This window comes from Oncorhynchus mykiss, chromosome 11 (genome assembly GCF_057628025.1).
Source record: "Oncorhynchus mykiss isolate SJ-2025 chromosome 11, ASM5762802v1, whole genome shotgun sequence".
Classification (NCBI taxonomy): Eukaryota; Metazoa; Chordata; class Actinopteri; order Salmoniformes; family Salmonidae; genus Oncorhynchus; species Oncorhynchus mykiss.
The window spans coordinates 52212865-52230341 of record NC_143032.1 but is presented as its reverse complement, the minus strand read 5'-3'; the positions used below and the strand labels follow the sequence as shown (position 1 = coordinate 52230341).

Genomic DNA, 17477 nt, shown 5'->3' with positions numbered 1-17477 from the left:
GGAAGCAGAGAGAGGACACACTTTGTTTGCTTTCTGCATGGTTCTCATTGTTGGAAGGTGTAATGAGGTCCCTGTAGATTCTTACAGAGTAATACAGAATATCAAGATTAGCACAAGTTGTTGTGAAATCAGCCTTGACGGAGAGGTTTACGGGAGCCAACCGAGCTGTTAGGGCTCTGACAGTGGCAAGATGTACTATGCCTATTGTGCTGGTGCAACACAATAATAAACTAGGACTAAGTGGGGTTCTTCTCATCTTCTCAATTTCCATGGTGATGAGGGATTATACAATCTAGTGTGAACCTGTGTTCTAACCTGTGTTCTAATCTGTGTTCTAACCTGTGTTCTAAGCTGTGTTCTAACCTGTGTTCTAACCTGTGTTCTAACCTGTGTTCTAACCTGTGTTCTGTGTTTCTTCCTGCAGGTTTAATTTTGACGAGGAGACGCCAACAACAAACTTTGACACCTTTCCAGCAGCCATTCTCACAGTTTTCCAGGTGAAGTTCACAAAAGAAGCTAAATGAAATTGGATTTTTGTCTTCCTTTTGAAATTCCTTTATTTCATGCTATAACTACTGTAATACCATTAGCGAAATCCGTGTAACAATATGTTTGTGTGTCTCCCAGATTCTGACAGGAGAGGACTGGAATGCGGTGATGTATCATGGGATAGAGTCCCAGGGGGGCGTGCGCCGGGGAATGTTCTCCTCCATCTACTTCATTGTTCTCACCCTGTTTGGAAACTGTATCCTCTCTGGATGATCGACCTGCATTGATTAACCTGATTAACTGTCAAGCTTCATGACTTCAGAGCTCTGTGATAGTATCATGATTTAGCGTTGATTTGTAAGCTATAAAAAAATATATATAGATATATCCACACTGTATAAGATCCAATGTAAATATTGATTGACTCATTAACCGTTTGAACTTTCCTGACCCCTCACTGATCAGACACTCTCCTCAATGTCTTCTTGGCCATCGCTGTTGACAACCTTGCAAACGCACAGGAGCTCACTAAGGTAGAGTACATACTGCAGTAGGGCTTCCAGCCTCTGTGTTCTGTGACTGGAACCTCCCCTCCCTGGAGTCCCTGAGAACCCTGGATAGAGTGCCAGAGAGACGTGTTCCCCTGATGATCCGTCACGAATGTCAGCTGTCTGATCAAATGCCATGAATTTCATTCCCGTATTTATGTTTGTTGAATATGACAGTGAATATTCCTATTAGGATATATAGTGCCTTGCTTTATTGGTTCCTTAACCCTGTCGCATGGGGCCGTTCTGGGATGACGGATGTTTGTCCTGGTCAATAACTCAAGGTAATGAACCTCCCAACTGGTTGTAGGATTTGCGACCATTCATAATAATACAGCTATGGGGAAGAGGCTTAGATCTTTGCGGCCACACCAGAGAGAGGTGAAGGCCTTTTTTTTGGCTTGTGCCAGGGCTTATCATCATGGAACCATTGATGGCCCACCTACCCACCCCTGGGTGGTCTCCATTCCTCACTGTGTTTGTGCTCCTCAGGATGAGGAAGAGCAGGAGGTGGCCATCACCAAGAAGATGGCCCTCCAAAAGGCCAAGGAGGTCAAGGAGGTCAGCCCCATGTCGGCCGCAAACATCTCCATCACAGCGTAAGTCATGATACAGTTTGATACAGTTTCCCCCTTGCTACCCCCCCTGCCCTCCCTCTCTCATACCCTCCCACAGATCAAACCTCCCTCACACCCCCTTTCACAGATCAAACCTCCATCACACCCCCTCTCACAGATCAAACCTCCCTCCCTCACACCCCCTCCTACAGGTCAAACCTCCCTCCCTCACACCCCCTCCCACAGGTCAAACCTCCCTCCCTCACACCCCTCCCACAGATACTCCCTCCCTCCCTCACACCCCCTTTCACAGATCAAACCTCCATCACACCCCCCCTCACAGATCAAACCTCCCTCCCTCACACCCCCTCCTACAGGTCAAACCTCCCTCCCTCACACCCCCTCCCACAGGTCAAACCTCCCTCCCTCACACCCCTTCCCACAGATCAAACCTCCCTCCCTCACACCCCTCCCACAGCCCTGCCTCCCAGACACACCACACTGTCTCCCACTCCTGAGAGATGCTCTTTTAAATTGAAGTGTGTCTACATGGGATTGTATCTGTTGTTTGTGGCTTTATGTTGTGTTATTCTGTCCGGACAGCCATTTTTTTCAATTGATTGTGCTCTTCTGAGGAGTTACATAGGATTTAACCCTTCTATTCCCAATGTCTGTTGATAGATCATGTGTTCTCTCTGAGTCACTGAAGGGCTCAACGTTGTAAGTGTGTTGAGAAGCAGTTGATAAAAGGCTTAATGCCTGCTAAGACCTTGACTAGGGTCAGAGACACCTTAATACTCTGGCTCCCACCCCCACATAGGCTACACAGCATCCTGTACACAGGCCAACATGGAGCGGAGAGGGCAATGCCAGCAAGGTAATTTCCTCAACAGTGAGCCCAGATTGTGCATGCAACGCTGTACATTCAGACACATGGTTCTGGTGACAGGGGAACCTCTGGTGTATGCCTTTGTTGGAACCCTTACCACTAATCTCTCTTGGAATGACAGGCACTTAACCTGAAATGTAAATTGAGCGAAAAAGAAATAGATAGTCCACATAAGATTTGGCACATTTCAGTCATTGTGTGGGCACCGTATCCTTGTATTGCCATTCACCAGTATGTACTGTATAACACCTGTAATTAGTGTATTCATAGTCGACGGTAGCAGGATATGTGATTTTGTCTTAAATGTTTCAAAGCACTGTTTTATCTTGTTATTTAAAACATGTAATGTAGCCATTGGTTTGTTGAATCTTCTTATTAATAACGGCTTTGGGAATTTCTTCCTCCGCATTTCCTCAAAGGAAATATACATGTAATGTATAATTAGACTTGAAATATGGCCCCTATAAATTGGTCTCTGCAATGCGAAATAGGACTCTTTTCGCTACTTGTCTTGGAGGTTGAAAGTCTCAAAGCTGCTCCTCTCGTTCCTTTGTTAACTCATTCTGTTGGTCTCAAACTGAGACTCCCGTTGAGTTGACGTGCAGTGGGAGAGTCAGGGACAGACAGGCGGATGGCTGGACAGCGGGTGCCCTGTCCTCCTTCTGACCCTGACCTCTCCCCCTCTTTTGTTCTCCCTCCCCCTGTCTTTTGTTTTTTTTTGCATGTGCAGTTTTGTAAAGCAAAGTCAAGGTGCACTCTCTAGCAGCTCGTCCGTCTGCAGCGTTAATTCACTGTGAGTGTTTACTCTCCGTTACACTTTACCTCATCACCCTCCTCCTCCTCCCTAGCTTGGGTCCTATACTGTATGTACAGTACCACAATTCTTCTATTGTTTGTGCTAGAGTGCAAACACACTGCACCACCCGGCCACCTCACCTCCCCTCCCCTCCGTCTCCCCTTTGACTCCCAGCTGTTTCTCCTGAGCATTGAGCCATACCATTGTGAGTTTCCCTCTGTGTTGAATTGTAGCAGATGAACGTGGCAGCCTTTTTTCCGTAACAGGTATTATGAGATTGGTATGCTCGTTTTGTATGTACGTTCGCTGTGATTGATACTGTACATCTGCACTTGTTGTTAGTGACTGAACTCACCTCATGACCTCCCTCTCTAAAGAATGACTTTACAGCCCTCCTATTTTTACCTCTTCATCTCAGACTGAGATGATCTCCAGTGATCTGTCAGTGTACTCAACGGTGGTCTGAGCAGTATACTGGGGCGGTTCTCAAATTAAATGTATTAATTAATTTATCCGTTATTTTTTACCAGGTAAGTTGACTGAGAATTGTTATTATTAGGTGACCGTGATGGTTTGAGGGCCGGATTGGAAATTTAGCCAGGACATCGGGGTTAACACCCCTACTCTTACGATAAGTAAAGCCCTTCTTACATCAGCTGATATCTCAAAGTGCTGTACAGAAACCCAGCCTAAAACCCCAAACAGCAAGCAATACAGGTGTAGAAGCACGGTGGCTAGGAAAAACTCCCTAGAAAGGCCAGAACCTAGGAAGAAACCTAGAGAGGAACCAGGCTATGTGGGGTGGCCAGTCCTCTTCTGGCTGTGCCGGGTGGAGATTATAACAGAACATGGCCAAGATGTTCAAATGTTCATAGATGACCAGCAGGGTCAAGTAACAATAATCACAGTGGATGTTGAGGGTGCAACAGGTCAGCACCTCAGGAGTAAATGTCAGTTGGCTTTTCATAGCCAATCGTTCAGAGTATCTCTACCGCTCCTGCTGTCTCTAGAGAGTTGAAAACAGCAGGTCTGGGACAGGTAGCACGTCCGGTGAACAGGTCAGGGTTCCATAGCCGCAGGCAGAACAGTTGTGTTGTGCTGCTGGGCTGGCTCGGCTGGGTTAGGTTGGGCTGGGCTGGGCTGGCTGGGTTGAGCTGGGCTGGGTTGTGTGGGTTGGGTTGGGCTGGGCTGGGTTGACAGCAGGCTCGTGCCGTATCAAGCAGACTGCGAGACGCTCTCTGTCGCTGGCACTCAGTGAGTCAGAAGTTCCATTTGAGCAGCTCTGTAAAGGCCACCATGTACCTTACGACCAGATGCTACAGCCAGGCAGCTGGAGAGGCAAAACACAAGCGCACGCACACACACACCCTGCCTGTAACGCCAGAGGCCCTTTGTTTGGCAAAGTACCATGTCCCTCTTTTATATTAGGGACTAGTTTTTCTCATCACTAGAGGATAAGGATTGGAAGGAAGGTAACTTGGGGGTAGGATTGTTTAAGATATAGTCAAGTTCTAAGTCTACTTTCTGTAGTGCCGTTCATTTCTCTTCTTTATTTTCAGTTCTACTCCCAGTGAAGGAAGTCCTTTGGTGTCTGTGTTATGTTGTCGTCCCGTGTTTCTCCTCTGTCAGTCTTTCTAAGCTCTTGTTTTCCCCTGTGTCTTTGTTTCCAATGTCTCCTAGCCTGTTAATGCCTCTTAGTCTGTCCCTGGTTTGTTTCAATGTGCTCCTTCATGTGTTGTAGGAGTTATGTCTGCTCCCCAGTCCATCACTACTTGAGGTAAACTAACTTACTGTACGATGGCCATGACAATCTATTTGTATAACATAACATAACTTCCTGGTGATGACCATCATCCTCATGTTTACAGGATGGAATAAACATCTTGTCTTGCTTCTTTACTTTGCCCTACATTAGCTTGATCATTCCCTCCTTAGTGTACCGTACACTATACTGTAAATTCACTCAAATAATCCCCTGCCAGCTCTCCATTCACCCCTAACCAGATACCTCAGTTTAGAGCTCACTCTGTTCTCAGTGTACTACATGGAGGGTAAGTAGCGGAGGGTAGATTGGAGCCCTGGGGTTTAACATTCCCACAATGTTAGCACGGGTAGACATGGTAGTCGCTTTCATGCCGTTGTACCCTATGAAAGTTAATTCTGCTTTCTACACAGTGGAGGAAGTCACGTGGGATGTATCTGTATAAGGGTGGTCTATATGGCATCGGTAGACTACTGATTTACAATGCATGTGTTCAACCATTTCAAAGTGCTCTACAGACATTGACAGGGCAAGTCAACTGAAGCATGCCTGGCCTGTCCATATAGTCTCTCTTTTTACATGTGGTGATGGAGAGGGACTGTTTTTCTGTGAATTAACCTCCATTGCACTTCCATACTGTATGTCATTCAGCATGCAGGGGTTTATCTGTTATGACGTGTGATGTATTCTAGAATGATTCTTTTCAAATACATGAAATACATATCAATCGCGCAGTAAAAGACAGGTTCAATGTACCCTGATAAAGGTGAACTGCCCTGTCTGTCCACCTGCAGTAAGGAGCAGCAGAAGTCTCTGAAGATGATGTCAGTGTGGGAGCAGCGAACCACTCAGCTGAGGAGACACAACCTGCGGGCCAGCAGTGAGGCCCTGTACAGCGAGCTGGACCCTGAGGAGAGGCTTCGTATGTCCTCCGCCCTGCACATCCGCCCTGACATGAAGACCCACCTGGACCGGCCCCTGGTGGTGGAACCCCATGACGGCCCCGGCCCTATGGGCCAACACAAGCCCCGGACCCCTGAGGAGACGGATACCCCTGAGGACCCGGCCGGCCCCCAGCCACGCAGGCACCACCGCCACCGGGACAGGGAGAGACCCATCGACGAGGCCAATGAGAATGGCGATCCAGGCAAAGAGGGTAGGCACCATGTCCACCACAGTCGTAGCAAGGACCCAGAAGGCACCCGGGGCAAGGAGGGGAAGAGTGAGCGGTCGCGCAGCCGAGAGGGGGGCAAGAGGCACCACCACCAGACCTTAGTGGATGAGGGAGGAGGAGGAGGGGGGACGGGGGAGAGAGAGCACCGCCACCACCACTCCCACAGACAGGCCAGAGAGGGCAACGGCACTGTCAACAGCGGAGGCAAGGGCGAGCGCAGGTCACGCCACAAAGATGGCCGCTCGGGAGAGAGGTGCTCCAGGGGAGAGAACGGAGCCAATGGGGAGAGGAGGAGACACAAGACCCACGGCTCAAGGGGCCAGTCCACACTGGAGGGAGAGGACCACAGTGAGAGAGAGAAGGGGAGGGGCCACAGGTAAGACTGGCTCTGTCCCTGGCTGTCTCTGTTACTTCTCAGATTATTTTTACACGACTGCAAATCTATAGTATACATCATTTTGTACTGATGAAAGCATATCACACAACATTATTTTAGAGGAGTAGATGTGTCTACCTCGTACCAGAGATCCGTGACTTGTGATCTATGGTAATTGTATCTGTTTCCCAGGGACAGATATGTGGAGTCTGAGGGCGACTCCCTGGCCATCAGCCCCCAGCAGGACCCTGGAGATCAGAGGTGGGGCACAGAGGGACCTGAAGACTCAGACAACCAGAGGAACGTCAGACGGACTGGACAGACGGCCGTCAACATCCCCCCTGTCACCATCACCCCCCCACCCGGGGAGACTACCCTTATCCCCAGTCAGTACCGCAAACCTATTTTCCCTCTAATACTGTTACTTCAGTGTCTTGTGTTGCTGAGGTGTATGTAAACCTTTGTGTCTGTGTCCCAGTGAACAGTATAGACTGTGAAACAATGCCTATGAACGAGGAGAAGAAGACCCTGGAGGAGCGGACTCAGAGTGGACCCAGACCCATCCTGCCTTACAGCTCCATGTTTGTGTTTGGCCAGGCCAACGTGTGAGTGGCCCGCGTGGACAGCTCTACACAACACTGCTCTGTGCTACACAACTCACACCATTCACACCACAAACACTCTGCCTTCCATGTAGCAAGTCCCTGCATGTTGACATTGTCATCTGGCCCCACTTTTACCTCCCTTAGCGAAGCTGTTAAAATGTTACAGTAAAGCACTTTCCTTTAAGCCCAAACACTCAGTCAAATATTCATCTTTGTAGATGACTTGTAAACCTTTGCCTAAACCTACAATCAATTAATAGAAAACAAAAGCAGCAGCAGCCAGCCAGCCAATGTTATAGCCCATCTATATGCAGCCAGCCAACCAATGTTATAGCCCATCTATATGCAGCCAGCCAGCCAGCCAATGTTATAGCCCATCTATATGCAGCCAGCCAACCAATGTTATAGCCCATCTATATGCAGCCAGCCAACCAATGTTATAGCCCATCTATATGCAGCCAGCCAACCAATGTTATAGCCCATCTATATGCAGCCAGCCAACCAATGTTATAGCCCATCTATATGCAGCCAGCCAGCCAGCCAATGTTATAGCCCATCTATATGCAGCCAGCCAGCCAGCCAATGTTATAGCCCGTCTATATGCAGCCAGCCAACCAATGTTATAGCCCATCTATATGCAGCCAGCCAGCCAATGTTATAGCCCATCTATATGCAGCCAGCCAACCAATGTTATAGCCCGTCTATATGCAGCCAGCCAGCCAATGTTATAGCCCATCTATATGCAGCCAGCCAGCCAATGTTATAGCCCATCTATATGCAGCCAGCCAACCAATGTTATAGCCCATCTATATGCAGCCAGCCAACCAATGTTATAGCCCATCTATATGCAGCCAGCCAGCCAATGTTATAGCCCATCTATATGCAGCCAGCCAGCCAATGTTATAGCCCATCTATATGCAGCCAGCCAGCCAATGTTATAGCCCATCTATATGCAGCCAGCCAACCAATGTTATAGCCCATCTATATGCAGCCAGCCAGCCAATGTTATAGCCCATCTATATGCAGCCAGCCAACCAATGTTATAGCCCATCTATATGCAGCCAGCCAGCCAGCCAATGTTATAGCCCATCTATATGCAGCCAGCCAACCAATGTTATAGCCCATCTATATGCAGCCAGCCAGCCAGCCAATGTTATAGCCCATCTATATGCAGCCAGCCAGCCAATGTTATAGCCCATCTATATGCAGCCAGCCAGCCAATGTTATAGCCCATCTATATGCAGCCAGCCAGCCAATGTTATAGCCCATCTATATGCAGCCAGCCAGCCAGCCAATGTTATAGCCCATCTATATGCAGCCAGCCAACCAATGTTATTGCCCATCTATATGCAGCCAGCCAGCCAGCCAATGTTATAGCCCATCTATATGCAGCCAGCCAGCCAATGTTATAGCCCATCTATATGCAGCCAGCCAACCAATGTTATAGCCCATCTATATGCAGCCAGCCAGCCAGCCAATGTTATAGCCCATCTATATGCAGCCAGCCAACCAATGTTATAGCCCATCTATATGCAGCCAGCCAACCAATGTTATAGCCCATCTATATGCAGCCAGCCAACCAATGTTATAGCCCATCTATATGCAGCCAGCCAACCAATGTTATAGCCCATCTATATGCAGCCAGCCAGCCAGCCAATGTTATAGCCCATCTATATGCAGCCAGCCAGCCAGCCAATGTTATAGCCCGTCTATATGCAGCCAGCCAACCAATGTTATAGTCCATCTATATGCAGCCAGCCAGCCAATGTTATAGCCCATCTATATGCAGCCAGCCAACCAATGTTATAGCCCGTCTATATGCAGCCAGCCAGCCAATGTTATAGCCCATCTATATGCAGCCAGCCAGCCAATGTTATAGCCCATCTATATGCAGCCAGCCAACCAATGTTATAGCCCATCTATATGCAGCCAGCCAACCAATGTTATAGCCCATCTATATGCAGCCAGCCAACCAATGTTATAGCCCATCTATATGCAGCCAGCCAGCCAATGTTATAGCCCATCTATATGCAGCCAGCCAACCAATGTTATAGCCCATCTATATGCAGCCAGCCAGCCAGCCAATGTTATAGCCCATCTATATGCAGCCAGCCAACCAATGTTATAGCCCATCTATATGCAGCCAGCCAGCCAGCCAATGTTATAGCCCATCTATATGCAGCCAGCCAGCCAATGTTATAGCCCATCTGTATGCAGCCAGCCAGCCAATGTTATAGCCCATCTATATGCAGCCAGCCAGCCAATGTTATAGCCCATCTATATGCAGCCAGCCAGCCAGCCAATGTTATAGCCCATCTATATGCAGCCAGCCAACCAATGTTATAGCCCATCTATATGCAGCCAGCCAGCCAGCCAATGTTATAGCCCATCTATATGCAGCCAGCCAGCCAATGTTATAGCCCATCTATATGCAGCCAGCCAGCCAATGTTATAGCCCATCTATATGCAGCCAGCCAACCAATGTTATAGCCCATCTATATGCAGCCAGCCAACCAATGTTATAGCCCATCTATATGCAGCCAGCCAGCCAATGTTATAGCCCATCTATATGCAGCCAGCCAGCCAATGTTATAGCCCATCTATATGCAGCCAGCCAGCCAATGTTATAGCCCATCTATATGCAGCCAGCCAACCAATGTTATAGCCCATCTATATGCAGCCAGCCAGCCAATGTTATAGCCCATCTATATGCAGCCAGCCAACCAATGTTATAGCCCATCTATATGCAGCCAGCCAGCCAGCCAATGTTATAGCCCATCTATATGCAGCCAGCCAACCAATGTTATAGCCCATCTATATGCAGCCAGCCAGCCAGCCAATGTTATAGCCCATCTATATGCAGCCAGCCAGCCAATGTTATAGCCCATCTATATGCAGCCAGCCAGCCAATGTTATAGCCCATCTATATGCAGCCAGCCAGCCAATGTTATAGCCCATCTATATGCAGCCAGCCAGCCAGCCAATGTTATAGCCCATCTATATGCAGCCAGCCAACCAATGTTATTGCCCATCTATATGCAGCCAGCCAGCCAGCCAATGTTATAGCCCATCTATATGCAGCCAGCCAACCAATGTTATAGCCCATCTATATGCAGCCAGCCAGCCAGCCAATGTTATAGCCCATCTATATGCAGCCAGCCAACCAATGTTATAGCCCATCTATATGCAGCCAGCCAACCAATGTTATAGCCCATCTATATGCAGCCAGCCAACCAATGTTATAGCCCATCTATATGCAGCCAGCCAACCAATGTTATAGCCCATCTATATGCAGCCAGCCAGCCAGCCAATGTTATAGCCCATCTATATGCAGCCAGCCAGCCAGCCAATGTTATAGCCCGTCTATATGCAGCCAGCCAACCAATGTTATAGTCCATCTATATGCAGCCAGCCAGCCAATGTTATAGCCCATCTATATGCAGCCAGCCAACCAATGTTATAGCCCGTCTATATGCAGCCAGCCAGCCAATGTTATAGCCCATCTATATGCAGCCAGCCAACCAATGTTATAGCCCATCTATATGCAGCCAGCCAACCAATGTTATAGCCCATCTATATGCAGCCAGCCAGCCAATGTTATAGCCCATCTATATGCAGCCAGCCAACCAATGTTATAGCCCATCTATATGCAGCCAGCCAGCCAGCCAATGTTATAGCCCATCTATATGCAGCCAGCCAACCAATGTTATAGCCCATCTATATGCAGCCAGCCAGCCAGCCAATGTTATAGCCCATCTATATGCAGCCAGCCAGCCAATGTTATAGCCCATCTGTATGCAGCCAGCCAGCCAATGTTATAGCCCATCTATATGCAGCCAGCCAGCCAATGTTATAGCCCATCTATATGCAGCCAGCCAGCCAGCCAATGTTATAGCCCATCTATATGCAGCCAGCCAACCAATGTTATAGCCCATCTATATGCAGCCAGCCAGCCAGCCAATGTTATAGCCCATCTATATGCAGCCAGCCAGCCAATGTTATAGCCCATCTATATGCAGCCAGCCAGCCAATGTTATAGCCCATCTATATGCAGCCAGCCAGCCAATGTTATAGCCCATCTATATGCAGCCAGCCAGCCAATGTTATAGCCCATCTATATGCAGCCAGCCAGCCAATGTTATAGCCCATCTATATGCAGCCAGCCAGCCAATGTTATAGCCCATCTATATGCAGCCAGCCAACCAATGTTATAGCCCGTCTATATGCAGCCAGCCAGCCAGCCAATGTTATAGCCCATCTATATGCAGCCAGCCAGCCAGCCAATGTTATAGCCCATCTATATGCAGCCAGCCAGCCAATGTTATAGCCCATCTATATGCAGCCAGCCAGCCAGCCAGCCAATGTTATAGCCCATCTATATGCAGCCAGCCAGCCAAGCAATGTTATAGCCCATCTATATGCAGCCAGCCAGCCAGCCAATGTTATAGCCCATCTATATGCAGCCAGCCAGCCAGCCAATGTTATAGCCCATCTATATGCAGCCAGCCAGCCAACCAATGTTATAGCCCGTCTATATGCAGCCAGCCAGCCAGCCAATGTTATAGCCCATCTATATGCAGCCAGCCAGCCAGCCAATGTTATAGCCCATCTATATGCAGCCAGCCAACCAATGTTATAGCCCATCTATATGCAGCCAGCCAGCCAGCCAATGTAATAGCCCGTCTATATGCAGCCAGCCAGCCAGCCAATGTTATAGCCCATCTATATGCAGCCAGCCAACCAATGTTATAGCCCGTCTATATGCAGCCAGCCAGCCAACCAATATTATAGCCCGTCTATATGCAGCCAGCCAACCAATGTTATAGCCCATCTATATGCAGCCAGCCAGCCAGCCAGCCAATGTTATAGCCCATCTATATGGAGCCAGCCAGCCAACCAATGTTATAGCCCGTCTATATGCAGCCAGCCAGCCAGCCAGCCAATGTTATAGCCCGTCTATATGCAGCCAGCCAACCAATGTTATAGCCCATCTATATGCAGCCAGCCAACCAATGTTATAGCCCGTCTATATGCAGCCAGCCAGCCAGCCAATGTTATAGCCCGTCTATATGCAGCCAGCCAGCCAATGTTATAGCCCGTCTATATGCAGCCAGCCAGCCAGCCAATGTTATAGCCCGTCTATATGCAGCCAGCCAGCCAATGTTATAGCCCATCTATATGCAGCCAGCCAGCCAGCCAATGTTATAGGCAGTCTATATGCAGCCAGCCAGCCAATGTTATAGGCAGTCTATATGCAGCCAGCCAGCCAGCCAATGTTATAGCCCGTCTATATGCAGCCAGCCAGCCAATGTTATAGCCCATCTATATGCAGCCAGCCAGCCAGCCAATGTTATAGGCAGTCTATATGCAGCCAGCCAGCCAATGTTATAGGCAGTCTATATGCAGCCAGCTAGCCAATGTTATAGCCCATCTATATGCAGCCAGCCAGCCAGCCAGCCAATGTTATAGGCAGTCTATATGCAGCCAGCCAGCCAGCCAATGTTATAGGCAGTCTATATGCAGCCAGCCAGCCAATGTTATAGGCAGTCTATATGCAGCCAGCCAGCCAATGTTATAGGCAGTCTATATGCAGCCAGCCAGCCAATGTAATAGGCAGTCTATATGCAGCCAGCCAGCCAATGTTATAGCCCATCTATATGCAGCCAGCCAGCCAGCCAATGTTATAGCCCGTCTATATGCAGCCAGCCAGCCAGCCAATGTTATAGCCCATCTATATGCAGCCAGCCAGCCAATGTTATAGCCCATCTATATGCAGCCAGCCAGCCAATGTTATAGCCCGTCTATATGCAGCCAGCCAGCCAATGTTATAGCCCATCTATATGCAGCCAGCCAGCCAATGTTATAGCCCGTCTATATGCAGCCAGCCAGCCAGCCAATGTTATAGCCCATCTATATGCAGCCAGCCAACCAATGTTATAGCCCATCTATATGCAGCCAGCCAGCCAGCCAATGTTATAGCCCGTCTATATGCAGCCAGCCAGCCAGCCAATGTTATAGCCCATCTACATGCAGCCAGCCAACCAATGTTATAGCCCATCTATATGCAGCCAGCCAACCAATGTTATTGCCCGTCTATATGCAGCCAGCCAGCCAGCCAATATTATAAGCAGTCTATATGCAGCCAGCAGGCCAGCCAATGTTATAGCCCGTCTATATGCAGCCAGCCAACCAATGTTATAGCCCATCTATATGCAGCCAGCCAGCCAATGTTATAGGCAGTCTATATGCAGCCAGCCAGCCAATGTTATAGGCAGTCTATATGCAGCCAGCCAGCCAGCCAATGTTATAGCCCGTCTATATGCAGCCAGCCAGCCAATGTTATAGCCCATCTATATGCAGCCAGCCAGCCAGCCAATGTTATAGGCAGTCTATATGCAGCCAGCCAGCCAATGTTATAGGCAGTCTATACGCAGCCAGCTAGCCAATGTTATAGCCCATCTATATGCAGCCAGCCAGCCAGCCAGCCAATGTTATAGGCAGTCTATATGCAGCCAGCCAGCCAGCCAATGTTATAGGCAGTCTATATGCAGCCAGCCAGCCAATGTTATAGGCAGTCTATATGCAGCCAGCCAGCCAATGTTATAGGCAGTCTATATGCAGCCAGCCAGCCAATGTAATAGGCAGTCTATATGCAGCCAGCCAGCCAATGTTATAGCCCATCTATATGCAGCCAGCCAGCCAGCCAATGTTATAGCCCGTCTATATGCAGCCAGCCAGCCAGCCAATGTTATAGCCCATCTATATGCAGCCAGCCAGCCAATGTTATAGCCCATCTATATGCAGCCAGCCAGCCAATGTTATAGCCCATCTATATGCAGCCAGCCAGCCAATGTTATAGCCCGTCTATATGCAGCCAGCCAGCCAATGTTATAGCCCATCTATATGCAGCCAGCCAGCCAATGTTATAGCCCGTCTATATGCAGCCAGCCAGCCAGCCAATGTTATAGCCCATCTATATGCAGCCAGCCAACCAATGTTATAGCCCATCTATATGCAGCCAGCCAGCCAGCCAATGTTATAGCCCGTCTATATGCAGCCAGCCAGCCAGCCAATGTTATAGCCCATCTACATGCAGCCAGCCAACCAATGTTATAGCCCATCTATATGCAGCCAGCCAACCAATGTTATTGCCCGTCTATATGCAGCCAGCCAGCCAGCCAATGTTATAGCCCATCTATATGCAGCCAGCCAACCAATGTTATAGCCCATCTATATGCAGCCAGCCAGCCAGCCAATGTTATAGCCCGTCTATATGCAGCCAGCCAACCAATGTTATAGCCCATCTATATGCAGCCAGCCAACCAATGTTATAGGCAGTCTATATGCAGCCAGCCAGCCAGCCAGCCAATGTTATAGCCCGTCTATATGAAGCCAGCCAGCCAACCAATGTTATAGCCCATCTATATGCAGCCAGCCAGCCAATGTTATAGCCCGTCTATATGCAGCCAGCCAGCCAGCCAATGTTATAGCCCATCTATATGCAGCCAGCCAGCCAGCCAGCCAACCAATGTTATAGCCCATCTATATGCAGCCAGCCAGCCAATGTTATAGCCCGTCTATATGCAGCCAGCCAACCAATGTTATAGCCCGTCTATATGCAGCCAGCCAACCAATGTTATAGCCCATCTATATGCAGCCAGCCAACCAATGTTATAGGCAGCCTATATGCAGCCAGCCAGCCAGCCAGCCAATGTTATAGCCCGTCTATATGCAGCCAGCCAGCCAACCAATGTTATAGGCAGTCTATATGCAGCCAGCCAGCCAAGGTTATAGGCAGTCTATATGCAGCCAGCCAGCCAATGTTATAGCCCATCTATATGCAGCCAGCCAGCCAGCCAATGTTATAGCCCGTCTATATGCAGCCAGCCAGCCAGCCAATGTTATAGCCCATCTATATGCAGCCAGCCAGCCAATGTTATAGCCCATCTATATGCAGCCAGCCAGCCAATGTTATTGCCCATCTATATGCAGCCAGCCAGCCAATGTTATAGCCCATCTATATGCAGCCAGCCAGCCAATGTTATAGCCCGTCTATATGCAGCCAGCCAGCCAGCCAATGTTATAGCCCGTCTATATGCAGCCAGCCAACCAATGTTATAGCCCATCTATATGCAGCCAGCCAGCCAGCCAGCCAATGTTATAGCCCATCTATATGCAGCCAGCCAGCCAGCCATTACTAGGAACAGTGTCTACATTAGTCTCTCAGGTGAGCTGTGTATGGACTATAGGATCTCTCTCTTTCTCTCTCTCTCTCTCTCTCTTTCTCTCTCTTTCTCTCTCTTTCTCTCTCTTTCTCTCTCTCTCCAGGGTGCGGCGTCTGTGTCATTATATTGTCAGCCTGCGGTACTTTGAGATGTGTATCCTGGTAGTGATATCCATGAGTAGCATTGCATTGGCTGCAGAGGACCCTGTCCAGGCCAACGCTCCGCGCAACAATGTGAGTCTACGCACGCACACACACACACAGGAAGACATGCCAGACACACACAACCTGAAATGGTCCATCCACACAGACAGTGTGGTGAAGAAGGCGCAACAGCTCCTTTCCAACAGAAATTTGGCTTGGCCCAACCGAGCCACGGCCTGTTCACCCCGCTGGCATCTAGAAGGTGGAGACAGTACAGGTGCATTAGAGCTGGGACTAAGAGATTGAAAAACAGCTTTTATCTCGAGGCCATCAGACTGTTAAATAGTCACCACTAGCCGGCCTCTGCCCAGTACCCTGCCCCGAACTTAGTCACTGTTACTAGTCTGCTACCACCCGGTACTCTACCCTGCACCTTAGAGACTGCTGCCTTATGTACATAGAGTCATTGAACACTGGTCACTTTAATTAAGCGATAAGGCACCCGAGGCAGTGCTGTATCATGAATACAGTCACAGGTAAGTGCTGTTGTTCGGCCCAAAGCGATAGTGGAGGGCCCGTCAACCCATTTACCTGTGACTGTATTCATGGTACAGCACTGCCTCGGGTGCCTTGCCGCTTTTAGAAAACTCTTACCAACATACTAAAATAACAGTGAATTACATATTTTGATTAATTCAAACATTATTTTGACAAGTCAATCCATTCAATATCATTCATCCACCAGAAGATATAGTCCCGAACAGAAATCTGGTTATTAGTTATTTTGGTCATGTTGCTACAGACGCGTTCCGGTCCTTAATTACTTTTGCAAAGTCGCTATGCGGAAAGGACCGGTTGTCCATTCTAAACGAAATGGTTGCTATGCGGGCTTCTTGTCCATTGCTAGCCAAGCCAAATTCAGCTAACTCAGTTCACGTCAAACATTGAACCTGGAATGACAGTTCACTAGCTGCATTTATGTGTTTGACCTTTTTTGCTTCTTCTTCTGTCGGCACTTACTTGGATACGTCCCATGATAATGATGTGGCTAAGACCAGGCTGTCTGGTCTCGTCTGGGCACCGTTCACTCTATGGTGCTACAGAGATCGAATTTTCAAAAGTGAAACATTGTTTCCTACAGGTCGGACAGGCAGACACTGCAAGGCTTATATTAACCCCCGCAGTACCAAACCAAATACTAGGCTGGAAGCAAAGGGAAGCAATGTGCGTGTAGAAATAAATACAAGAGAGGATTCAGACAGCAACCTAAACATGGCGTTCTTGTGGATGGAACCGTTACCAAGCATAGGTGTGTCTCTGATGGCCAATGCAGCACTTATAATTCATTGATGATGTCCTCGAAGCCGGTGTTTGGAGGATTTATTGTCACCGGGGTGTTCGTCTCGGGCCGGCAAACCGTGCCAATATATTCTCGAAACACTGGCTTTCGAAGGCATTATCCCTTTTATACAACGGGTTACCAATATATTCAAATAATGATTGACATATTTTTATGATGATTCATGATTTCGACTGGCTGAGAAAAGCTGCCATCCTGTCTGTCTTGTCCCGACTCCTGACACGTTCATTAACATGGGACAGCTGGAGATCCAATTTCAATATTGAAACAATGTTGCAAATGTTGGAGAGACAGACAGCAAGGTTATTACCAGTAGACTCTGCTGTTGAAAACCAAACGCTCGTCTAAAAGACATGGGAGATGATGTCTAGATGCTTTTTACAGTGTTGATCTTGTATATAAATTGCCTGGCTGGGCTGATGAGACAGTGAATTGAGCAGTCAGATGGAACAGAGTAAATAGGCATTTCAACATCATAGATTTAGCCGGTGGTAACCAATCAGTATCCAGGATTAGACTCACCCATTGTATAATTAAGCAATACGGCCCGAGG

General features: G+C 48.4%; 1 protein-coding gene across 1 annotated transcript in view; it reads left to right on the top strand.

Annotated features, from left to right (window-relative positions):
• Positions 1–17477, top strand: part of LOC118936269 (voltage-dependent N-type calcium channel subunit alpha-1B) — a 146754-nt gene that overhangs the window by 88072 nt on the left and 41205 nt on the right. The window contains exons 15-24 of the mRNA XM_090190400.1: positions 425–497; positions 628–745; positions 955–1022; positions 1530–1636; positions 2415–2471; positions 3214–3276; positions 5836–6591; positions 6784–6977; positions 7070–7196; positions 15525–15654. Coding sequence (XP_090046526.1) covers positions 425–497; positions 628–745; positions 955–1022; positions 1530–1636; positions 2415–2471; positions 3214–3276; positions 5836–6591; positions 6784–6977; positions 7070–7196; positions 15525–15654 — 1693 coding nt within the window. The remainder of the gene's footprint in view (positions 1–424; positions 498–627; positions 746–954; positions 1023–1529; positions 1637–2414; positions 2472–3213; positions 3277–5835; positions 6592–6783; positions 6978–7069; positions 7197–15524; positions 15655–17477) is intronic.